The 26,411-nt window shown below is 39.6% G+C and overlaps 1 protein-coding gene and 1 non-coding gene across 4 annotated transcripts in view; one reads left to right on the forward strand and one right to left on the reverse strand.

Moving 5' to 3' along the window:
* Positions 1-3,871: 3,871 nt before the first annotated feature.
* Positions 3,872-4,035, reverse strand: LOC121105130. Its single transcript, XR_005837558.1, has one exon. It is a non-coding gene; the product is annotated as a U1 spliceosomal RNA (small nuclear RNA).
* Positions 4,036-11,698: 7,663 nt separating this feature from the next.
* Positions 11,699-26,411, forward strand: part of RAD51C (RAD51 paralog C) — a 35,746-nt gene continuing 21,033 nt past the window's right edge. For all 3 annotated transcript variants that reach the window (XM_008695495.2, XM_008695494.2, XM_008695496.2), the window contains exons 1-4: positions 11,699-11,912; positions 14,457-14,715; positions 15,277-15,443; positions 17,636-17,769. In XM_008695495.2, coding sequence (XP_008693717.1) covers positions 11,795-11,912; positions 14,457-14,715; positions 15,277-15,443; positions 17,636-17,769 — 678 coding nt within the window. In that variant the 5' untranslated portion in view covers positions 11,699-11,794. The remainder of the gene's footprint in view (positions 11,913-14,456; positions 14,716-15,276; positions 15,444-17,635; positions 17,770-26,411) is intronic.

Consider the following 26,411-nt stretch of genomic DNA (forward strand, 5'->3'; position numbering starts at 1 on the left):
GGGGGCGGTGGTCATAAAAATGTGCTAAAACTGGATTGTGGTAATGGTTGGCCAATTGTGTAAAATACTAATAGTTAAACCAAATGAGTGAATGTTATGTGTATATTATACTCCAATAAAGCAGTTAAAAATGTCAAGAAAAAGAGCTGTTATCTTTAGAAATACATACTGAGATCATCATGGCTGAAATACTATGATATATGGGATTTCCTTCAAAACAGGTTTGGGGGTTTAGGATGTGGAGGTATAAATGAAACGAGATTGGCCTTGAGTTGATCATTGCTGAAGTTTGGTGTGGCTAAATGGGAGAATACTATATCAATCTATTTTAGTTTACATTAGAAGTTTTTCATAATATAAAGGAGACCATCCTTTCCCTAATGATTTTAGTACACTGAGATGTTGATACCCTGGCCTCCCCGTTTGTGAATAAGAATGCATGGAGAGGAGGGGCAGGAGGTACAAACGGCTGGATTCTATATTTAATAGGTGAAAAAAGAATCAAAGAATTTAAAGAATTAAAGATTCATTCATACAGATCAGATTTAGGGGTCATATTTTTCTCCTTTCTTTCTTCTCAAATCACACATTCAATCCACAGTCTTTATCGTTTTTCTTAAAAAAATAGTAAGAATCTGACCACTTCTCACCATCTACAGTGCTACAACTTTGGTAAAAGCCATTCTCATCTCCTGCCTAGAAGACTGGAGTAACTTAAATCATCTCCCTTCTTCCAGTCTAGTAACACAGTAGCCAAGTATCCTGCTAAAGCCTAAATCCAATCGTGTCACTCTTCTGCTCAAATAACGAATCTAACCTAACTCTGAGAAAACAGAAGAGAAGGAAACATTTCCCACTGTCCCAATTTTTTGTGGACAAGAAGTAGGATTTATTGGTGGGTGTAAGGAGGGGCAGTGCTGAAACCCTCACACAACTAACACCATTGGCCTTTTTCTGTCCCATGTGACACCAAGGATCTTCAGTGGTACACACAAGGGAAAGACACAATTTATTTTATGAAGCCAGAATTACTCTGATACCTAAACCAGATGAAGACCACGTAAGAAAAGTACAGACTATTATCCATCATGGACATAGATACAAAATTACTTAAATTCCTTTAAAACTGCAAACCAGGGGCGCCTGGGTGGCGCAGCGGTTAAGCGTCTGCCTTCGGCTCAGGGCGTGATCCTGGAGTTCTGGGATCGAGCCCCACATCAGGCTCCTCTGCTATGAGCCTGCTTCTTCCTCTCCCACTCCCCCTGCTTGTGTTCCCTCTCTCGCTGGCTGTCTCTCTCTCTGTCGAATAAATAAATAAAATCTTTAAAAAAAAAAAAAACTGCAAACCAAATCTAGCAATAAACAAAAAGGGTAATACATCACGATCACGTGGGGCTTATCCCGGGAATACAAAGTTAGTTTAACATTAGAAAATCAAGCCATATAATTCATCATATTTACAAATTAAGAAGTAGTTGCAGAAAAAGTAGTTAACAAAATTCAGCACCCATTTATGATTTTTTAAAAAATGTAGCAAGCTATCATTAGTTTGATAAACGGTAACTATGAAAATCCTATAGCTAATATACTTCATGGTGAAAATATCTTTCTTCCAGATAAAGAACAAAACAAGAATACCAATAGAGAGAACAGATTGATGGTTGGTTGTCAGAGGGGAGGAGAGCAGACGGTAAAATGGATGAAGGGGATTAGGAAGTACAAACTTCCAGGGGCTCCTGGGTGGCTCAGTCATTAAGCGTCTGCCTTCGGCTCAGGTCACGATCCCAGCGTTCTGCATCAAGCCCCACATCGGGCTCCCCGCTCAGCGGGAAGCCTGCTTCTCCCTCTCCCACTCCCGCTGCTTGTGTTCCCTCTCTGCCTCTCTGTCAAATAAATAAATAAAATCTTAAGAAAAAAAGAAATACAAACTTCCAGCTACAAAATAAATAAGTCATGGGGATGTAATGTACAGTATGGGGAATCTGGTCAATAATATCGTATTAACAATAATATTGTATTAACTTTGCTGACAGATAGTAACTAGACTTATTGTGATGACTTTTTCACAATGTATACAAATGCTGTGCACCTAAAACTAATCTAATATTGAATGTCAATTATACCTGAATGAATAAAAGAATAAAAGAAAATGAAATTTCAAAATACTATTTGTAAGTGGCAAATACTTCATATTTTCCTACCACTCACATTTCTTCCGGTCTTTGCTTCTATCACTCTACGTAGTCTACAACAATATTAACAAATTCCTTTTTTTAATGATTGGAAGGGGCAAAATCCTAACATTTTCTTTTAAAACCCAAAGGTCTTGCTAATATCCTTATCTTTCCAAGTGTGGAGCTAACAAGTAATAAAGAGATGTGATTTAAAATTACCAAGATAAGGGGTGGGGTGCCTGGGTGGGTCAGTCGGTTAAGCCTCCGACTCTTGGTTTCACCTCAGGTCTTAATCTTGGTTTAGGGTCATAGGAGGGAGCCCTGCTTGAGTTTTTTTCCCTCTTCCTCCCTCCATTCAAGCGTGCGCTCGAGCTCTTTCTCTAAAATAAATAAATATTTATTTATTTTAAATAAATAAATAAATAATAATTTTAAATTATTAAATTAAATAAATAAAATAAAATTTAAATAAAATAAAAATACTTTAAATAAGTATTAAATAAAATAAAATTACTGAAGGAACTGACCGAAGAACAGAAAATTGTTCCATAGGGGCGCCTGGGTGGCGCAGTCGTTAGTCGTCTGCCTTCGGCTCAGGGCGTGATCCTGGCGTTCTGGGATCGAGCCCCACATCAGGCTCCTCCACTAGGAGCCTGCTTCTTCCTCTCCCACTCCCCCTGCTTGTGTCCCCTCTCTCACTGGCTGTCTCTCTCTGTCTAATAAATAAATAAATAAATCTTTAAAAAAAAAAAATTGTTCCATAAATAAAAGGATAGAGGAAGGCATGTTCTGGGATCCTCAGTATAAACCTCAGCACAAACATTATTGAGGCAACTATGAGACAGCCGAACAAGTTTTACAAGTAGTACTCTGGGGGTCACCTGGCTGGCTCAATAGGTAGAGCATGCCAGTCTTGATCTGGGGTTGTGAGTTCAAGCACCATGTTGGGCCTAGAGCTTACTTTAAAAAAAAAAAGTGCTCTGGGGAGAAGAATGGGGCAGGGTGAGAAAGGGTGGATCAGGGAGTGTTATTCAGGTTAAATCTTTCTGTATGATGGTTTCACATGCATAATGCTACTTTAATAAAATTATTTGGGGGTAAAAATCAAGGTCTCAGAGAAAAACACTTTCACTAGCAGAGATTATACTATAGTCCAGTTCCTCATTTTCGGGAAAATCTTAGATTCCAGCTCATGAGACATCACTAATTACTGCACACATCCTTATATTATCATAGATAATAGAATGATTACAGAAAGCCATATTGATGAACTAAAAGCCAAGCAGTAATAAACAAATCATTTCAAAGTGCAAGTTACCAATGAAAAGTTCAAATGCAGTCCCCCTCTACCAAAAATCATGCAGCCCAGTTTTCCATATTTGAGAAAATTACAAAGATCACATCTAGAGTACAGTAACAAATATATGCACAATGTAAACAACAAAAACACACATATTCTAAGCACCACTTAATGACACTGTTCTACAACTGCTGGTTTTCTTGACGTTATACACTAACATAATAAACCCACAGAAAACATCAGTGTCTTAAAACCAGGCACTGATAAAAGTTTAACTCACTTGAGAATATTAACACACACTTACACTGAAAAAAACAAACTCTATAAACTCCCTATAACAAGAGTAAACATGCAAAATCTATAACTGTAACACATTCTATTTTTAAAACACACAAATCAGGGGAAAGCGCGAACGCAGTCCCCCACTACCACAAATTATGCAGTCGAGTTTCCCACATTTGGGGAAATCGCAGGGGTCAGCACATCCGGAGTGCAATGGATAAGCCTCGCCCTGGGAAAACCACCTTCGTGATCATGGTATCTCCCCTGCCAGGTAAGTATGAGTTGTAAAGTTTGCCTGGCACTTCACCCTCAGATTAAAGGCACTCTTAACATAGGGTCAACTTTTCTCATGCATTCTATTGGTCCCGTTCCTTCTGAAATAGAGACTTTCCAAATTATATGTCCTATGCAGCAATATTTTGTATATCTGGATATTGCCAAAATCTTAGGAAATATATGCCCATTGTAAGCACGACCAGCAGTCACTGCGTTTATCTACATATTCCACACCCCTTCTGCTGATCTCATTTAGCGCTTCCTACTGCCTAGCTACTGGTGCTGTTCGAATGAAATTTAAAGGTAAAGACACTCTACAGATTTAAAGAAAAACGACATAAATTAGTTCCTTCTTTCAAGGTGTAGGAGTTAATGATGTCACTGGTGTCTGGCGCAGTTCAGCAAGCCACGTAATTGAAACATCAAGTCTAAAAAGATTAAATTTGGCAAAACTAGGTATGAAAATCCAGTCCGTGTATTGCTAAAAACGGGTTGTTCAAGGCTTCAAGCACAAGTACAAAATATGCTCTCTTTCAAATACACAGCAAATCATTACCCTTATTTGATAAAGCAGGTGTATAAACACTAGTTCTAATTCTGAGGCAAGCTAACTAGGCTAGCCTCAGGCAGCGCCCCCTTCCTACACAGACGGTTGGGGGAAGCCCCAGGGGTCTGCAGAGCTGGAGTGTGACGATGGTCCACACGACTGGAAACTGCCTGCTGACCAGAATGTCTCCCTTCCCTAGCATCAATAAATTTCTAAGTACCCTTAACCCCGCCCATCCCCCACGCCAACTCCCCTGTGTTCTACACTACAAGCCGTCATCCATTTCTTTCTCATGGGTGAAATTCAGAACAAGACTACTGGAGACTACATCCTACAAGAAACTGCCCAGCCCTCCTTGACTCATATTAGACCCTTAAAAAAGAGCAAATTCCGTCTCAGGCAATGGTTAATAATTCCAATATTTCATATCCATATGAAATTATTAGTCTTAATCCTATCCCTCCTTTTTTTTTTTTTAAGATTTTATTTATTTATTTGACAGAGACAGCCAGCGAGAGAGGGAACACAAGCAGGGGGAGTGGGATAGGAAGAAGCAGGCTCCTAGCAGAGGAGCCTGATGTGGGGCTCGATCCCAGAACGTTGGGATCACGCCCTGAGCCGAAGGCAGCCACTTAACGACTGCGCCACCCAGGCGCCCCAACCATCAAATAACTCTTAAATTCAAACTGCCATTCTCAGATTTGTGACTAGCAGTGCTTTCTTTTTTTTTTTTTTTTAATTTATTTATTAGAGAGAGAACATGAGAGAGAGAGAGAGAGATCACAGCAAGGGGGAGAGGTAGACAGAGAAGCAGGCTCCCCACTGAGCAAGGAGCCTGATGTGATGCAGGACTCCATCCCAGGACCGTAGGATCATGACCTGAGCCGAAGGCAGATGCTTAACCGACTGAGCCACCCAGGCGGCGCCCTTACGAATATATATTTTAAATTAAATTACCTGAGTTATAAAGTGGGAAAGAATGTACAGACGTTTATAGCACCATTATTCACAACAGCCAAGAGGTGGAAGCAACCCAAGTGTCTATCCACAGATGAATGGATAAACAAAATGTGGTATACACATACAATTGAATATTATTCAGACTTAAAAAGGGAGGAAATTGACACATGCTACAACATTGATAAGCCTTCAGGACACTATGTTAAGTGAAATAAAACAGTCACAAAAAGACAAAAACTACATGATTTCACTTCTGTAAGGTATCAAGGGTAGTCAAACTCATAGAAACAGAAAGTAGAATGGTGGTTGCCAGTGGCTGAGGGAAGGGGAAATGAGGAGTTGCTGTGTAATGGGTACATAGTTTCAGGTTTGCAAGATTAAAAAAGTTCTGGAGATCACCTGCACAACATTGTGAAGATAATTAACACTATTGAACTGTATGTAAAAATGGGTGAGATGGTAAATTTCATGTTATGTGTATTTTACCCTTTTTACAAATTAAAAGTGGGCAAGGGATATAAATGAGATAGTACAATAAGGTACATTTGCCCAATAAAACTATATGAAAAAAATTTTAACCTTTCTTAGTAATAAAAGATAATAACCAGTTAAAATCAATTATACCTCAATAACAAAGGGGAAAAAAACATTTAAAGACTCTGAAGGCCAGTGTTGGGGTGGAGATGGGAAAATTAGCTCTCATATGCTGTGAGTAGGAGTATAAGTGGTACAAACATTTGCAGTATGATTCAAAGTGAAAATGTGTATACTCTCTGACCCAGGAATTCTACTTTCAGAAATGTATCGAGAGAGAGACAGAGACAGAATGCTATTTCATCACAGCAAAAAAAACAGGAAATAATTCAACTGCACAGTTATAGGCCAGATTAGAAAGATGGGCTTCAGGACAGAACGTATACAACCACTAAATTTAATTTTCCAAATAATCTGTAAATACACGGGAGAAAGCTTCTGACAAAATATTCAGTGAAAAACAAAAGATATACAAATTTCTTCACAATTTGACCACAAGTGTGTAACATACATTATATGAATTTGTAGACAGATTAAAATAAACCAAAATGTTAACATCATTTTGTGTAAGTTAAATAGAAAATTTATGAACCAGTTTTATTTCCTTCTTTATATATTCTATATTTTGTTTTTTACAAGTATATACTTCCTACCAGCTTATATTTTTCACCATATTTAAAGTACAAAATAGAAAAATATACAGAGGGAGGTGCAGGTCAATCACCTAATCGTCCATTCTTTTCACAAATATCTACTGAGCACCTACTAAAGCCATACACTGGGCTAGGGGCTCTAGGAAAACAACAGGGAGTAAAATCCACATGGTCCTGCTCTACTGAAGCTTTCTATCTATTCGGGGAGATGTACATTTAATAAATGATCACACAGAGGCATTTGCTGCTGTAAGAGCCTTAAAAGGGAGACTTGCGTCTTACCAAGAAATCTGGTCTGTATCCTAAGGGCAAAATGGGAAGTGAAATGAGCTGAAATATAGAACTGTACTGTAGAAAGAACATTCTGGCTGCAGCATGGGAGAACAGACTAGAGGGGAGAAGACAAGATGCAGAGACCAGCTAAAAGGATCTTGAGTACCTACAAGCAAAATGGTGGGAGCTTGGCCTAGAGGAGGAGGCATGAACAGAATCAAGATATGTTAAAGAGAAAATTGATAGGATCTGTGTATGCATTGAACATGGGGACTGAAAAGGGAAGGAGGTATTGAGAATGATTCCTAGGTTTCTAGTCTGTGCACATGAAGCATGGATATTCAACTCATGGAGGTAAGGAATACAGAAAGAGGACAAGGTTTTGGGAGTGGGCTGAAGAAGATAAATGAGATAGGTTTAAAATATATTTTTTAAAGATCTTGTTTATTTATTTGAGAGAGAGAGAGAAAGGGGGGGCAGAAGGAGAAGCAGACTCCCCACTGAGCAGGGAGCCTGATGCAGGCTCCATCCCAGGACCTTAGGACTATGACCTGAGCTGAAGGCAGAGGCTTAACTTAACGGACTGAACCACCCAGATGACCCTGAATTAGGTTTAAGATAGGCTGAGCTGGAGGGGCACCTAGTGTATCAGCTGGTAAAGCATTTGCTTTCAGCTCAGGTCATGATCCTAGGGTCCTGGAATTGAGCCCCACCTTGGGCTCTCTGCTCACCGTGGAGTCTGTTTTTCCTTCTCCCTCTGCCCCTCCCCCACACTCATGTGTGCGCTCTCTCTCGCTCTCTCTCAAAAAATAAACAAAATCTTTAAAAAAACATATAGGCTGAGTTGGAGACCTTTGCCCTGTCCAGTAGGAAATCAGATATTTGCATTTGGAGGTGAGAGAACAGGGCAAGGCTAGAAATATAAATTTAAGAATCGGGTGCCTGGGATGCCTGGGGCGCTGGGGTGGCTCAGTCTTTAAGCATCTGCCTTCAGCCCAGGGCATGATCCCAGGGTCCTGGGATCAAGCCCCGCATCGGGCTCCCTACCCCGCTGGGAACCTGCTTCTTCCTCTCCCACTCCCCCTTGCTTGTGTTCCCTCTCTCACTGGCTGTCTCTCTCTCTGTCAAATAAATAAATAAAATCTTTAAAAAAAAATCGGGGTTCCTGGGTGGCTCAGTCAGTAAAGTGTCTGACTTCTATGGAGGTCATGATCCCTCATGATCACAGGGTCCTGGGATTGTGCCCTGCACAATCCTGCATTGGGCTCTTCTCTTAATGGGGAGTCTGCTTGTCCCTCTCCCTCTCCTTCTGCCCCTTTCCCTCCTAGTGCTTTGCCTCTCTCTTAAAATCTTTTTTAAAAAGTTTTAAAAAAATCATTGGCATATAGTCTCTGAACTATGAATAAGATAGCAGAGAGAGACAGAATGAGAGAACAAGAGAAGAGAAAAAACAGAATAATCAGCAAAAGGTCAGCTATGGGGTATTAAAAGAACTGTAACGTTTCAGGGCCAGGTTATGAAAGATGAGCTTCCAAGGGAGACAGAAAAGCCAGATTGACATGAAAGAAATCAGGAGTGTGGCATCACAGAAATGAGAAGGTTTCAAGAGTTTGTGGACAACAAATGTTGATCTCCTACTATGTATAAGGCTTTGTACAATTGATATTGATACTCCAAATATATGTGTCTGAGGCTTTAAGTTTTATCACAACCACCTTTAAAGCCACAGCTTGATTCAAAGTTTTTTCTCAGTCAAAACAGCACTCATTTTTCTCTCCATTTCCAAGTCCACTTAAACATTCAAGGTCACCAATTTTAGAATTCTGTATTTTTAGGTTAAAAGAAAATAAATTTCTCCTCAGCTACAAGAGAAATACTCCAATTACTCCTCTCCCGCATCTCTAGAAAATAGTCCATTTAGCATGAAAATATCTCTTTATTTGAATACTGAGGTTAACTATAGATAATTGGCAGAAATAGCTCACTCCTACCCTTAGTATCTTATCTAGATAGCAATGAAAGCCAGAAATACTCAATAATGATCCTGGTTGATGATAGGCTCCACAAGGCAGAGATCTGTCATTTGCCCCGTCACCATCCACATACCTAGCACTTAATAAATATTTAATCTTGCTTAAATGATCTAATCTTAATAATTTTATCCAGGAACCCAAGTACACTGTTCACAGGATTATTGCGAGCATCAAGTTAAATGAAATATGTAAAAGCACTTTCCTTTGACACTTTACAATGGCAGGCACTTAAAAAATGTCTCACAGCATTAGCACGTTACCGAGCAAGCTGTTTAATAAAGCTGTATTCAACTGAAGACACATATAGAGTATTTTAAAATGGAGAAACTAAAATTATGTACCTTTTCTGTGCCTAACACTTTATATTTGTTAATTTGATCTTTCCAATAATCCCATGAATTATTTTCTTTTACTTGCAGGTGAGGAAACTGAGTAACTTGCTGCAAGGCTCAAAGTTGGTAATTTCCAGAGATGTGATACAAACCCAGATTTGTAGGACTCCAAGGCTCATGCTCATCTGTCCATAGCAGTGCCTCTCAAACTTTTTCATCAAGTAACCCCAAATTGCAACGGAAAAACAAACACAAAACATATTCCTAGGCGGCTCTGGGAGACTATTGGGGTATCCAGTTTAAACTGGATCTTTCCAGGCACCTGGGTGGCTCAGTCAATAGCTGTCTGTCTTTGGCTCAGGTCATGATCCCAGGGTCCTGGGATGGAGCCCTGCATTGGGCTCCCCACTCAGCGGGGAGCCTGCTTCTCCCTCTCCCTCTGCCTGCTGCTCCCCCTACTTGTGCTCACGCTCTCTGACAAATAAACAAAATCTTTAAAAAAAATAAATAAATAAATTTGATCTTTCTTCAAAATCTTATGCTTATTCGAAAATTTATTTTTGTTTGCATTTTACTTAACAATATATTGTTTATTTACTATAAAATATTTTAAATGGCTTACCAGTTAAATTATTCAATTCTTCCCTCTCTAAAAAAAAATTGAGCGAATCTGACACCATAGGCAGGTGTACCTTCCATAAAAATCCCATAGTTTTGTTTTGTTCTTGGTGCCTGGCCTCATAAACCTGGATCCTAGTTTGAAAGCCTGACTATAGAGCACACTGTATTAAAGAAATCTGAAGAATGATGAGAATACAATAATTATAGACAACTCAAGGCTCAGAATAAGATATTAATAACACATAACTGTATGACTACAGATAGTCAACTACTTTCTTAACCCTCTACTGCCAGTGAAACAAAGCTCTAAACACGATTGATTCCACTGAATTTGAGCAAACTAACTGAAGCACTAACTTTGAATATGTTAACACCATTTCTTCTTCACCCAAGATCCTGGTTGCTTTATAAGCATAAATCCTCCCTGCGGACATTTATGTTATGCCCACTGTGTGCCCAGAAGTGACTCATATCAGTAGTTAAGCAAGGTACTGAGTAGCAAACAATCCACATTTTGACCAGTCCTACCAGACTTTTCCTGTCCTCCAAATGGGGGATAAAACACTTCTCAAATTCTTCCCCGCAAACCCCCCACCCAAAAGGGGCTCCCAATTTGGAGGTAGTTCGGGGTAGAAGAAAGAGTACCAGGTTTTAATTCTGGCTTGGAGAAAACTATGCTCTAAGCTTCTGTGTCCTTGTTTTCCTCATGGTACGGTTGTGAGCATTTGAAATGTGTGGGATTTGCTAAAGTGCTCAACATATGTTTCCTTCCTTAGATCTTAGATACTTAAAGGGCTCTGATTTGCAATATTTAGGGAGCTCCTTTAAGCTAGGGAAAAAAATTTCAAGGCTAAGGCTAAGAATCTTAACAAATGTAGTGAACGAGTTACTCCCCTAAAGAAATCACATTCACTTAGGCAAAGAAAGACTTTGTAACCCACCTTCCAAACCGTCTCAATTCCCCCAAAGTCCTCTATTTTATAAGGCGTCCCTTCTCAACTCGGTACCAGAGCGGGAGCTCTTGCGTAGCCCAATTACTCCCTCGGGACCGGGAGCCCATGCCCAGCCCACTACGGGGACATTACTTGCTTACTTTTCCAGGTACTTCTTAAGTTACGCAGGCCGTGAACCAACGGTCTCAGAAACCACCATGCTCCAGACTGGACTCGCGGGGAAGGCGTGGGTGGGTGCGGGGATTGGGCGCCTAGCGCTCTCCGAGGCGGTGGGGGGCTGGCCCACAATTCCTCGCGCGGGCGAGGCCGAGGGCAAGGGCGGGAAAAGCGAAGGGGGAAGGCAAGGGGGACACCCGACGAGAAAAGGTGGGAAACTGGAACCCTATAATGGAGAAGCCGATTATTCCTTATATGACCATTTCATACCCCAAACCGGTAATTGGTTAGTGTGTGCGTTACCCCTACTTGGGGATAGATCCTTCCTATTAATAACCTTGAGGTTCCACCCACCAGGCCAGGGCTGAGGTATGTAGGTGTGGCGTGTAGGGCCTGGCTCTCCATTTTGCAGTCTCCACCCATCTTTTTACTCTCAGGATGTATGTTTGAGGGGGAAACCCTAAGTGAGATTTGTAAGAATCACAACAGAAATGGTGCGGGTGCGAGAAAATACAACATTCCTCCTCAGAGGGGCCAAGCCCCAGGCCGCGTGCAGTCAGGCCAGAGACTCCGCCCCTTCCGCCTTACGTCTGACGTCACATGGCGCGCGCGCGCTCGCGCGCGCCGGCGTACGAAATTAAGACGGGGGTTTAGGTACTCTGGTTACGCGGGACGGAGCGCGTAGGCGTCCAGCTTTGAAATGCAGCGGGACTTAGTGAGCTTCCCGCTATCCCCAGCAGTGCGGGTGAAGCTGGTGTCTGCAGGATTCCAGACTGCTGAGGAACTCCTAGAGATGAAACCATCCGAGCTCAGCAAAGGTAACGACTCCTGACGGCAAGTTGAGGCACACGGACCGCCGTCTGTGCCGCCTCCATCTCGGTTCTTCCGCCTTCAGACTTCCACCCAGTCTCCGCCAATTTCCTCCGCCCAAGGCTGCATTTGCAACGTGAAACCGCTCCTTGACTCCAGTTAAACATGGTGTGAATGGTTAGAGCTATGGTCCTGAAAACATTTACTAATTGCTTTCTCTACTCGTGCCTGCTGAATCCTGCTGAGGATTACCTAATTTATTACTCAAAAGAACTCTGTTAACGTGGATTATTATGTCCAATATACTGATGAAGGAAGGAACAGATGCTTGGGAAGGTTCAGTAACTTTTCATGATGTCTGGGCTAGGAAATTGTGGAGTCAGGATTGGTACCCAGACAGCTGGTCTAGGTTTAGCTGTTCCATAATCCAAAGGGCCTGGGATTACATTTGAGAAATGGAGGACTCGTAATAGGACTAGAGACACTAGGCGAGAAAGGGAGCAGAATCCTCAGCACCTGGAGAAAGCAATAGAAAGAAGACATTGCTTCTCTTCTGTAATTCGCTGGGAAAACAAAACAAGAAACCCCAAGCCTCTCATTCCGGAACACTGTAGATTATACATTGGTGGGAACCCCTGTATCATGAGGTGTATACAAAAATGAAGCTGTCTGCAGTCAGTCTCACTGTACATACTACACGGCCGTGTGCTTTGAACTGTTCTTAAGATAGAAAATTTTAAGCCCTTGCCCTTAACAATGGAAAATAAGGTTTCAACTTGCCACTCTAGAATAAATGTTGTAGACCCGTTAACTGTTTTAAATCTTACACGGCATACTGTTTCCCAATGTTTTGGTTGGTTGGTTGGTTGGTTGGTTGGTTGGTTTTAAAAGTTTTATTTATTTTTTTAGAGAGAACTAGCAGAAGGAGCTGCAGAGGGAGAGCGAAAAGCAGGGAGCCAGATATGGACGTGATCCCAGGACGCTGGGATCATGACTTGAGCAGAAGGTAGACGCTTAAAGTACTGAGCGACCCATGCACCCCTGTCTCCCAAAGTTTGGTGGGCTCTTTTTTCTCTCAACAAGTTGGTTTAACAGGAAAAAAAAATGAGAGAATCTGCATGATAATGATAGCTAACAATTATTGAGCGTTTTGGATAGCCTCGGTATTCTGCCCACCATTCAACGTGTATTGTCTCATTCGCGTTTTACAGAAGAAAAGATCTGAGGCAAAAAAAAAAAAGTAACTCGCCCATACTAAGTAACTTCATAGTAAGTGATTCAGTCAGGGTTTACAAACCCAAGAAATCTGACTCCAGAGTTTAGGCTTTTTAATTGGATAGGATTTTCCTTTCCTTATCACTACTATTGTCTTTTATTAGTGCCAAATTTATATTCATATCCTAACCAAATCAGGCACTGACGTATCAAACTCATAAGTGATGTCACCCTCACCTTTCATTCTTTTCATTAGAAACTTGTTTCGTAATTGCCATTTTCTCTTCTCAAGCCATATTGTCTGATAGAAATGATATTGTATAGTTGAGGAAGCATAATTGTTTAAAATACTTGTACATCAAATAATTTTTCTTATTAAAAATTTTGGAGTGGGGCGCCTGGGTGGCACAGCGGTTAAGCGCCTGCCTTCGGCTCAGGGCGTGATCCCGGCGTTATGGGATCGAGCCCCATATCAGGCTCTTCCACTATGAGCCTGCTTCTTCCTCTCCCACTCCCCCTGCTTGTGTTCCCTCTCTCGCTGGCTGTCTCTATCTCTGTCGAATAAATAAATAAAATCTTTAAAAAAAAAAAATTTGGAGTGATATGTGAATTTTTCATGGCACCGTTTCTATGAAGAGTTTTTATTATGAATAATACATACACATGCACTTCATTTTTTTTTTAAGGTTTTATTTTTTTATTTGACAGAGAGGCAGCCAGCGAGAGAGGGAACACAAGCAGGGGGAGTGGGAGCGGAAGAAGCAGGCTCCCAGCAGAGGGGCCTGATGTGGGGCTGGATCCCAGAACGCTGGGATCACGCCCTGAGCCGAAGGCAGATGCCCAACAACTGCGCCACCCAGGCGCCCCATGCACATGCACTTCTTAAAGTTAAATCTTGTTTTAGGCAGTTAGAGGCCATTGTCATTCTCTTCTGAAAAATAATTTAGATGCTTTGTTAGCTCAAGATAACTATGACTTCATAAAAGCAAAAGGGATAGTAAAAGGACTGACTGGTGGTACATTTTTATTTCTACCTTCTGAGATACTCTTGTAGGTACCCATATACTTTAGAGGTTTAGGTTTCTGAATTCTGTTTTTGAGGTAATAAATCTTTGAAGTATGTAAAAACTAAGAAAACATAGATGAATGCCTTTATTAACTTGAAAAATTCAATAGTTAATGGAATGTTATATTTTATTTTTATGTTTCTTTACTCTTGACATCACTCTTGTTATCTAAAAATTAAAATTAATGAAGACAACCCAATAGCATGTTAAGACTTAAATTTCTAAGATCAGGATTTGGGTTTTTTTTTTTTTTTCTTCTTTTACTTTCAGAAGTTGGGATATCTAAAGAGGAAGCCTTAGAAACTCTGCAAATTATAAGAAGAGAATGTCTCACAAATAAACCAAGATATGCTGCTACCGCTGAGTCAGGCAAGAAGTGTACAGCACTGGAACTTCTTGAGCAGGAGCATACCCAAAGCTTCATAATTACCTTCTGTTCAGCACTAGATAATATTCTTGGGGGTGGAATACCCTTAACCAAAACAACAGAAATTTGTGGTGTACCAGGTGTTGGAAAAACACAATTATGGTAAAGTAAAATGTTCCCCTCTTAACGGTAGACTTAATGACATTTTATGTAAGTAATAGAATGTGGTGCTGTGGGTCTACATTCAGGAGACCAAAAAAGCATGTATGTGCCCTTAATTTTTTGTGTGTGTATGCATGCACATCAAACAAAAATCAGTTTACAATTTGTGTTAATTCAGTACTCCATCTTTAAATTGATATAATTATTTTGGTATCCAAAAATTTTTTTTTGCAACATTGTAATGTGATCATTAGGGTAAGCAGGTAATCTTCTGTTTTATTATATAATTAATTCTTGGGAATATATTTGAAGGTAGGCTTAGTATAAGAAAGGGTTTCATTCCCAGAGGCCTAAAAACCACTAAAAAGTCCTTAATCATGGTTTTGTGGGTCCACCCTCCCCCTAGTCCGAATATCAATTGATTCACATATATTTGGAGCAGAAAGTTAGCCATCGCTGTTTGCCTAATGGTGGTACCTAATGGGCGGTGATGTGGAGTTTGAAAAACACTGCCTTAGATGATTATGATAATGATTTGGTCATTCAGCTTTCTCTTGACAGTATGCAGTTGGCAGTAGATGTGCAGATACCAGAATGTTTTGGAGGAGTGGAAGGTGAAGCAGTTTTTATTGATACTGAAGGAAGTTTTATGGTTGATAGAGTGGTAGACCTTGCTACTGCCTGCATTCAGCACCTTCACCTTATAGCAGGAACACATATGGGAGAGGGTAAGTTAGCAAGTGATTCTCTTTTTCTCTATAATAAAAGTAATTAGCATTGGTACCTCTCTAGACTCAGGAAGAAACCATTTGGAACATGAAGCTTAATGACTTGACAGTGTCCTAGTGTTAAACTCTCAGATCTTTCTTTTAGACTTGGAAATGCCACAACCGAGACTGGCCTTTTCTTCTCCTTTTATGGCCCTCACTTCTTATTCTTTTTTTTTTTTTTTTTTTAAGATTTTATCTATCTATTTGAGAGAGAGAGCAAGAGCAAGCACAAGTCGGGGGAGGGGCAGAGGGAGAGGGAGAAGCAGACTCCTAACTGAGCAGGGAGCCAGAGGTGGGGCCTGGATCCCTGGACCTTGAGATCATGACCTGAGCTAAACGCAGATGTCCAGCTGACTGAGCCACCTAGGAGTCCCACCGAAGGTAGCTTTGAAAAACCATGTTGGAAATATTTAGAACATTAAGCCGATTGACCTTAGGGGCTCTGAGTAGAATGTAATTAACTTCATGACTGTGTTAAGTTTTTTAAATTGTTGTCATGTAGAAATATTGTTTGATTTTTTTAAGAAAATATATAAAGGTAATTTCAATTTAAATAAATACTCAAAGGTATTCAAGTTCTTACCCTTTTACTTTTAAATTAAATGGTTTCTGGTTTGACTGTTTTAGTTTATTTTTTGGGTGTGCAGTACTCATTCTTTAATTACTTATTTACTTATTTTTAAATATTTATTTGAGAGAGAGAGCACAAGCGAGGGGGAGAGACAGAGAGAGAAACAGACCCCCCGCTGAGCAGGGGGAGCCCGATGCAGGACTCGATCCCAGGACCCCAGGATCATGACCTGAGCCAAAGGCAGTTGTTTAACCATCTGAGCCACCCAGGTGCCCAATAATTTAAAAAAAAATACTTTTCATAAGATGCTTGTATTCCCTTTAAATGAGTGTAATAGCTGGGTATTTTAATTTTCATATGAGTACTAGTTGTCCTTTTTATTTTTTTTAAGATTTTATTTATTTGAGAGAGTGAAAGAGAGAGAGCGTGAGCTGTGGTGAGGGGGAGAGGAGGAGGGAGATGCAGACTCCCTGCTGAGCAGGGAGCCCGATGCAGGACTCTATCCCAAGATCCTGGGATCATGACCCAAGTGGAAGGCAGACACTTAAAGGTGTCCTTTTTAACTAATGACCAGTTTATCTACTGAAAGTCCTTACAGCTACCCATGTCACAATGTATATTTATAATAGTGTCTTAACCTTACTGTGAATATTGTACGTGTAGCACTGGGATATAAAGTTTTCAATGATTGCTGTGTGATTAAGCTGTTATTTTCTGGTTAAAAATGAACTATTATATTTTTTGATAGGCAGTGCTTTCTGAAATTTAATTTCTTGTGGTTTATTTTTTCAAAACTTAAGTATATTTTGAAGTGCAGTAATTTTTAACTGTTTTCTGTCTGAAATATGTATAAAACCAAACTGTTTTTTCTTTTTAAGATTTGTTTGTTTATTTGAGAGAGCACGAGCAAGGGGGAGCGGCAGAGGGAGAGAATCTCAAGCAGACTCCCTCCTGAGTGCAGAGCCGGGTGAGGGACTTGATCTCGCGACCCTGAGATCATGACCTGAGCCGAAACTGAGTTGGATGCTTAACCAACTGAGCCACCCAGGCCCTCCCCCCCAAAAAAAACTGGTTTTTTAAAATATATATAATCTAAGGAGAATCTTACATTGTTTCTACTTAAAAATCAAATTATGCTACATTAATAATGGAAAAAAGTTACCATAAGGGAAAAAGATGCTTTCTTTGAGCATTTTTCCTTTTAACTCTTAATTTGCAGTTCTGTAAAAAAAAAAAACAAAAAAAAAAACAAAAACAAGAAAAGAGAAGTTCCATTATCTTCTATTAAATGGAAGCCAATAACTAGAAATATGAAAAGGCAGGCATTAAAATTCTAGTTGTGTATGTGTATAAACAATTTCTAGATAGCCTAGCATGTAAGGAAATAGTGGCAAAGGTGAAAATAAGAGGTCAGGAATTATGCAATGATAGTTTATAGTAATTTTGTTATCTTTCAATTAAAGTGAAGAGTTGTGTTATTCACAGTGAAGCATTTTGTTATTCAAAGGTATTGTTTTCCTACAATCACCAATATATCAAAACAAGTAAAACTATTTTAAGATTGTTTTGTTTATTCTAGAGCACCCAAAAGCTTTGGAGGATTTCACTCTTGAAAATATTCTTTCCCATATTTACTATTTTCGTTGCCGTGACTACACAGAGCTATTGGCACAAGTTTATCTCCTTCCAGACTTCCTTTCAGAACACTCCAAGGTATGGCTCAAACTACTGAAGTACAGCTAACCTTTGGAATATCTTTGGAGGTGTCGGATTAGCATGAAAAATAAGTAAATAGTATAGTGGCATAAGCCTGTTCAAAAATGTCTTTCTTCCTTGTCCTACAATTTACTTATATTTACACATATTTAGCATATATACATATTTAATTTATGCCCAAAGTAAGAAATTGAAATAACACAGAAAGAGATTCTGCCTCCAGTAATGGTGGAATAGCTTCTACCAAACTCTTTAGAAAGGTATAAAATGAAAAAACTTCCCTTCTACGGCTTCCTAGTACCTTTCCCTAAAGTTGACCACTATTAATTGTTTCTTGTGTCTTCTCAAAAAAATTTTTATACATGTTGCAATATCTATCTACCCATTTTTAGTTATTTGTTAGTGGGATAATACTGTAATATGGTTCTGTACCTTTCTTTTTGCTTAGTGTTTTGCATAACTTTCTATATCACCACATGTGGATAAACCTCATTCTTTTTTTCAGCTACATAGTATTTCATTTTAAGAAGGTGCTTTTGCTGTTGGTGGGAATGTAAAATGGTACAGTTGCCTCAAAAAACCGTATCGTGGTTCCTCAAGAAATTGAAAATAGAATTACCCTATCATCCAGCAATTCCACTTCTGTATTTATCACCAAAAGAATTGAAAGCAGGGTCTTGAAAAGATATTTGTAAACCTGTGTTCATAGCAGCATTATTCATATTACCTAAAATGCGGAAGCAGCCCAAGTGTCCATTGATGAATGACTAGCAAAATGTGGTATACACATACAATGTAATATTATTCATCCTTAAAAAGGAAAGAATTTCTGACATATGCTACAACTTGGATGAATCTTGAGGACATTCTGTTAAGTGAAATAAGCCAGTCAAAAAAAGACATACTGTATGATTCTACTTATATGAAGTGTGAAGAGTAGTCACACTCAGACATAAAATAGAATGGTGGTTACAAGGGCCTTGGGGGAGAAGGGGGAAATGGGCAGTTATTGTTTAATGGGAATAGAATTTTAGCTCTACAAGATAAATGTTCTGTGTATTCTACATTTAAAAAGTCGGGGGGAAAAGACTAAGTACCTTAATTTATTTAACTAATCCTCTTATTGGTGGTCTTTTAGATACTATTAACAATGGTTTGGAGATAATCCTTATACATACCATCTTGGGGTACATTTTTAAGTATGTTTATGGGATAAATCCTTTTTTTTTTTTTTTTAAGATTTTATTTGTTTGAGAGAGAGAAAGCAAGCATGAGCTGGGGGAGGAGCAGAGGGAGAGGGAGAAGCGGACTCCCCACTGAGCACAGATCTGGAGCTCCATTCCAAGATCTGAGATCATGACCTGAGCTGAACTCATATGCTTAACCAACTGAGCCACCCAGGTGCCCCTGTTTATGGGATAAATTCTAAGTATGGAATTATATTAAAGAATATGTGCATGTTTAATTTTGATAAATATTACACATGACAGAGACTCTCTTTGACCAAACTTCAGTCAGCCTCCTCTGAGCCTTTTTGAATAAGCTTTGACCTTCACCCACATCCTGTCTTTGGCCTGACCAATCCAGTTCATTATTGTGAATAATGCTGCTGTGAACATAGGGGTACAATAGTAAAGAATCCTGTAAATTAGTTTAGAGAGAATCTCCCACTTTTAATTTCTGGTCACCCTTGATATCTCAAGTTCCTCATTCCCCACTTTCAGTGTTATGTCTTTGACCTGCCTATAGCAAGAATTCTATTGGGTCACGTTAGCAAGAATCCTACTCTTGATGTCTCCTCCCAGTAATTTTCCATTCACTGACACTCACCCGGCTCCTTGGCTATAAATCCCCACTTGTCCTTGTTGTATTTGGGGATAAGCCCAACTTCTCTTCCCTATTACAAAACCCCTATTGCTATCTTCTTGAATGAAGTCTTCCTTACTATTTTAACAGGTGTCAATAACTTTTTTTTTTTTATTTTAACACAAATTGCCCTTCAAAAAGTTTGTACCAGTGGGTCAAAAACAAGACTGAACTATATGTTGACTACAAGAAACCCATTTTAAGGGTGCCTGGCTGGCTCAGTCAGTGGAGTGTGGGACTCTTTTTTTTTTTTTTTTAAAGATTGAGAGAGAGAGAGAGTGCAAGCACGAAGGGGCAGAGGGAGAAGGAGAATGTTAAGCAGGTTCCACTCCTAGTGCCCAGGGCCCGAAGTGGGGCTGGATTTCACGACCCTGAGATCATGACCTGAACGAGAATCAAGAGTCAGACGCTTAACCAACTGACCTACCCGCGTGCTCTAAGCGTGCTTAGAAAGCTCTTGATGTCAGGGTTGTATGTTAGGTGTAGAGATTACTTAAAAAAAATAAAATCTTTAAAAAAAACCCACTTTAGATATAAAGATATCTGTAGATTAAAAGTAAATGATCAGAGAAAGATCTACCATGTTAACACTAATCAAAAGAAAGTAAGAGTAGCTATATTTTAAAGAGTAGACATCAGACCAAGGAAAGTTATCAGGGATAAAGAGGGACATTACACAATGATAAAAAGGTCAGTTCCCCCAAAAGATTTAACAGTTTGTAACATGTATGTGCCTGACAACAAAACATGAAACTACATGAGGCAAAAACTGATAGAACTGCAAGGAGAAATAGATGACTTCACTATATTTGGAGTCTTTAGCAGCTAATAGAAATGGGCAGATACAGCAGACAAAACCAGTAAGAACATAGATGAACTCAATAACACCATCAAACAACTGGATATAATGGATATCTGTAGACTACTTTGTCCAATAACAGAATATATGTTCTAAGTTCATGTGGAACTTTCATCAAGATAGACATTTTCACAGAACTATCAAATCTCCCACCTGTTCTCCTAAGGGCCCATTTATCTTTCCAAAAGTCATTTGTTTTCCTGTAAATACCCTTTCTCCATTCTGTGAATTTTCTTTTCATTTTCTTGACAGTGCCTTTTGATACACAAAAGTGTTAAATTTTGGTGAAGTCCAAGTATCCTTTGGTTGTTGCTTACGTTTTTGGTGTCATGTATGAGAATCCATTGCCAAGGGGCACCTGGGTGGCTCAATTGTTTAAGTATCTGACTCTTGATTTTGACTCAGGTCATAATCTCAGGGTTGTGAGATTGAGCCCCACATCAGGCTCTTCGCTGGGCATTGGAGCCTGCTTAAGGTTTTCTCTCTCCCTCTGCCCCTCCCGGCTCATGTGTGCTCTTTCTCTCTTTTATTAGTTTTATTTTTTAAAAGATTTTATTTATTTGAGAGAGAGACAGGACACAAGTAGGGGGAGTGACAGGCAGAAGGAGAAGCAGGTTCTCCACTGAGCAAGGAGCCTGATGCAGGACTCCATTCCAGGACCCTGGGATCATGAGCTGAGCTGAAGGCAGACACTTAACTGACTGAGCCACCCAGGCCCCCACCCTCCTTTTTTTTAGAAAGAAAAAGAATCCATTGCTAAGTCCAAGACGATGAAAATTTATTTTTAAGACTTTGTAGGGGAGGAAAAAGCTTTCCTCAACCCTCTTACCATTCCTGGCTGGGTCTGAAAATTAAACTGACAAAGGCAGAGTAGCAGGAGAAAAGCACATACATATTACTGAACTTTTACATGTACATGGGATCCTTCTACAAAACAATAAAAACACAAAGAAGTGACTAGAACAGGAAGCTTTTATACCTTTTAGGCAAAAACAGTAAATTTCTGAAGAATTGATAAGACAAAGGGGTTTGAGCTAGAAGTGGTAAATTGTGAAGTAACTTGGAAGATAATTAGTTTAACAAGGTTCGTTTTACCTTCTCAGCTCTAAATTCCCTGTCTGTCGTGATAAGGGTGTCTCCTTTTCTGATAGAGGGTATCTTTCACACAAGAAATTTATCTCCTGCTTTCTGGGAAGAAGAAAGAGACTAGGAGGTCAAAGTAACCTTCCTGCTTCTGTTGCTTTCTCAAACTTCTACCTAAGATTTTCAGTATGCCAGGGGCATCTGGGTGGCTCAGTCGGTTAACTGTCCGATTCTTGGTTTTGGGTCGAGGTCTCAGGGTCTTAGGATGGAGCCCTCTGTCCAAGCCCCTTGTCGGGCTTTGTGCTTAGTGTGGAATCTGCTTCTCTCTCTCTCTTTCTGCCCCTCCCCCCATGCATGTACACTCTGCATGCTCTCTCTCTCTCTCTCTCAAATAAGTAGTTAAAAAAGATATTCAGTGTGCCAAGTTGCCAAATTTTGGGGTAGCATGTCCTGAACTCCATCCAGTTTAATAGCTTTAGCTTTTTTATTTGGGACTTTGATCCATGTTGAGTTAATTTTTTATACGTAGTCTGAAGTAAGTGCTCAACTTCATTTGTATGCAGACATCTAGTTGTCCCAGCACCATTTGTTGAAAAGACTATTCTTTCCCCATTGAATGTGCTTAGCATCCTTGTTGAAAATCCGTTGACCATAGATGTGTGGGTTAATTTCTGGACTCTTCTATTAATGTATATGTCTGTTCTATGCCAGTATCACACGATTTTGATTAGTAGCTTCATAGTATGTTCTGAAATTGGGACATGTGAGTCTTCCAACTTTGTTATTTTCAAGATTGTTTTGGCTATTCAGGCCCCCTTGCAATTCCATCTGAATTTGATCCATATGAATGGAGTCTTGTTTATTTCTGCAGAAATGCAGTTGGAATTTTGATAGAAATTATATTGAATCTGTGGATTTAACCATGGTATAAATCCTTTAAAAAAAAAAAGATTTTATTTTTAAGTGATCTCTACCCCCAACATGGGGTTCAAACTCAACCCTGAGATCAAGAGTCACATGTTCAACTGACTGAGCCAGCCAGGTACCCCATATTTCATTAAATTTAATTAATATACCACTATATTTCATATATTTTCCACTAGATGTATTACTGGCTTATAAATTTTGAAATAATTGTCCAGCATTTCTTTAGTCACTAAAAGAAAATGAGAATATAGATCTGCTTTTTTTTTTTTTTTGGTCTTGCACATTTATTTATTTACCAAATATTTACTGAGAGTCTACTTTGGCCAGACACTATTGTATAAATCCTTTTAATATGCTGCAGGGTTACATTTGGTAGTATATTTGTTGAGAATTTTTGCATCTGTAATTGGTCTGTAGTTTTCTTTACTGGTGATGTCTTTATCTAGCTTTGGTATCAGTATGATACTGGCTTCATAGAATGAATTAGGAAGTATTCCCTCTATTTTTGGAAAAGTTTGAGAAGAATTGGTATACATTCTTTTTACTTATTTATTTATTTATTTATTTATTTGAGAAAGAGAGAGAGAGCACAAGCAGGGGAAGGGGCAGAGGGAGAGGAAGAAGAAGACTCCCTGCTAAGCATGGTGCCTGATGTGGGGCTTGGAGCTCTATCCCAGGACCCTGGGATTGTGACCTGAGCTGAAGGCAGACACTTAACTGACCGAGCCACCCAGGCACCACTGGTGTAAATTCTTTAAACGTTTTATAAAATTCACCAGTGAAGTGGCACCTGGCTGGCTCGGTCAGTACATCATGTGACTCTTAATCTCGGGGTTGTGAGTTTGAGCTCCACAATGGGGGTAGAGTCTACTTAAAAAAAAAAAAAAATCTGCCAGTGAAGCTCTCTGGTCCTGGTCTTTTTTTATTGTTGTTAGAAGGCTTTTGATTACTGATTCAATCCATTCTGTTTTTCTATTCTTCAGACAGTTTTGATAGTTTGTGTATTTCAGTGAATTTGTTCATTTTACCCAGGTTATCTATTTTTTTTGCATACAAATGTTCATTATATTCTGTTTTTATTTCTATAAGGTTGGTATAGTGTCCCCATTTTCATTCCTGATTTGAGTAATTTGAGTTTTTGTTTTTGTTTTTTTTTTAAAGATTTATTTATTTATTTTTAAAGATTTTATTTATTTATTCGACAGAGATAGAGACAGCCAGCGAGAGAGGGAACACAAGCAGGGGGAGTGGGAGAGGAAGAAGCAGGCTCATAGCAGAGGAGCCTGATGTGGGGCTCGATCCCATAACGCCGGGATCACGCCCTGAGCCGAAGGCTTAGATGCTTAACCGCTGTGCCACCCAGGCGCCCTAAAGATTTATTTCTTAAAGAGAGGGTGGTTGCGAGCAGGGGGAGGGTCAGAGGGAGAGGAGAGAGAGAATCTCAAGTAGACTCCCCATTGAGTGCAGAGCCTGGAGTCCAGAGCCCAACAGGGGCCTCGATTCCTCGACCATGAGATCATGACCTGAGCCAAAATCAAGAGTTGACACTTAACCGACTGAGCCACCCAGGTGCCCAAGTCTTCTCCCTTTTTTTTGTTTGTTTAAAGGTTTTTCAGTTTTGTTGATCTTTTCAAGGAATCAACTTTGGATTTCACTCATTTTCCCCATTGTTTCTTTCTTGTCTTATTTTGATTATTTCCACCTAATTTTTTTAAGGTTTTATTTATTTGACAGAGATAGCGAGAGAGGGAACACAAGCACAGGGAGCTGGAAGGGGAGAAGCAGGCCCCCCGACAGAGCAGGGAGCCCAATGCAGGGCTCAATCCCAGGACACCAGGATCATGACCCGAGCGAGCCGAAGGTAGATGCCCAACGGCTGAGCCACCCAGGCATCCCTCTTTCCACCTAATTTTTATTACTTCTTTTGTTTTGCCTTCTTTGAGTTTAGTTTGCTCTTTTTTCTAGTTCCTTAAGGTGCAAGTTTTGAATATTGGTTTGAGATCTTTCTTCCTTTCTTTCTTTTAAAATATAGTCGTTTAGAGCTCCACATTTCCTATGGAGCACTACTTACACTGTATTTTATAACTTGGTATATTGTGTTTTTATATTCATTCATCTTTAAGTATTTTCTAATTTCCCTTGTAATGTCTTCTTTGACTCATTCGTTATTTAAGAATGTGTTGTTTAGGGCTACTTGGCTCACTCAGTTGATAGAGCATGTGACTCTTGATCTCAGAGTTGTGAGTTTTTTGTTGTTATTTTGAGGTTTTTATGTTTGTTTTTTTAAAGTTTATTTAAGTAATCTCTATACCCAATGTGAGACTTGAACTCATGACCCCAAGATCAAGAGTTGCATGCTCTTCCAACTGAGTCAACCAAGTGCTCTTGGGGTCGTGAGTTTAAGTTAAGCCCCATGTTGGGTGTAGAGATTACTTAAAAAAAAAAAAAAAGAGTGTGTTGTTTAATTTCCATTTATTTGTTAACTTTCCAAATTTCCTTCTGATGCTGGTTTCTAATTCCATTCCATTTTGGTCAGAGAAGATACTTTATATATGATTCCATGTTTATACATTTATTGAGACTTATTTTGTTACCTAATATCTAGGTCTATCCAGGCAAATGTTCCATGTGCACTTGAGAAGAATGTGTATTCTGTTGAGTGGAGCGTTTTATATATATTTATATATCTGTTTCTTTTCTTTTCTTTTTTTTTTTTTTTTATGGGTCAACCTTTATTGGTGAGCAGGCAGGTGGTGGGTGAGTCAGGACACTGGGGAGCATCTGGGGAGGAGGTTCTGCAGTTGCCATCACAGCATATAATTGCTACATCTTCTTGATGAATTGAGCCTTTTATTATTATACAATTTTTATATTATACAAATTATTATTTATTGTTACCCTTCTTTGTCTCTTGTAACAAGTGTTCTCTTGAAGTCTCTTTTGTCTGATATTAGTATAGCCACTACAGCTCTGTTCTGGTTACTGTTTCCAGGGAATATCTTTTTCTTTTTTTTTTTTTTTTTTTTTTTAAGATTTTATTTATTTATTCGACAGAGATAGAGACAGCCAGCGAGAGAGGGAACACAAGCAGGGGGAGTGGGAGAGGAAGAAGCAGGCTCATAGCAGAAGAGCCTGATGTGGGGCTCGATCCCAGATCGCCGGGATCACACCCTGAGCCGAAGGCAGACGCTCAACCGCTGTGCCACCCAGGTGCCCCGGGAATATCTTTTTCTATCCTTTCACTCTTATTTGCATCTTTGTTTTGTTTTTAAGTTTTATTTATATAAGTAATATTTACACCCAACATGGGGCTCAAGCTCATGACCCTGAGATCAAGAGTCACATGCTCCTCCAACTGAGCCAGCCAGGTGCCCCACTTAATTGTATCTTTGGATCTAAAGTGAGTCTCTTGTAGAAAGTCTATAGTTAGATCATTTTAAAAAATCCGTTCTGCCAGTCTGTGCCTAAGTCTCTGACTTAGGATGGTTCGACTTACAAGTTTTTAATTTTAATTATTTATTTATTTATTATTCTTAAAGATTTTATTTATTTATTTGACAGCGCACACACACGAGCGCACGCACAAGCAGGGGGAGCAGCAGAGGAAGAGGGAGAAACAGGCTCTCTGCTGAGCAGGGCTCAATCCCAGGACCCTAGGATCATGACCTGAGCCAAAGGCAGGCGCTTAACCCACTGAGTCATGCAGGCGTCCCAAGTTTTTTAATTTTACAGTGGTGCAAAAGTGATACGTATTCAGTAAAAACTGTACATCAGATTTTGATCTTTTCCTAGGCTAGTGATACTCTGTACAGTACTCTTTCGTGATGCTGGACAGTGGCAGCGAGCCACAGCTTTCCATCAGCCATGCAAGCACGAGGGTAAACAAGCAATACACTTACAACCG

The sequence above is a fragment of the Ursus maritimus genome, unplaced genomic scaffold (genome assembly GCF_017311325.1).
Source record: "Ursus maritimus isolate PB19 unplaced genomic scaffold, ASM1731132v1 scaffold_24, whole genome shotgun sequence".
Classification (NCBI taxonomy): domain Eukaryota; kingdom Metazoa; phylum Chordata; class Mammalia; order Carnivora; family Ursidae; genus Ursus; species Ursus maritimus.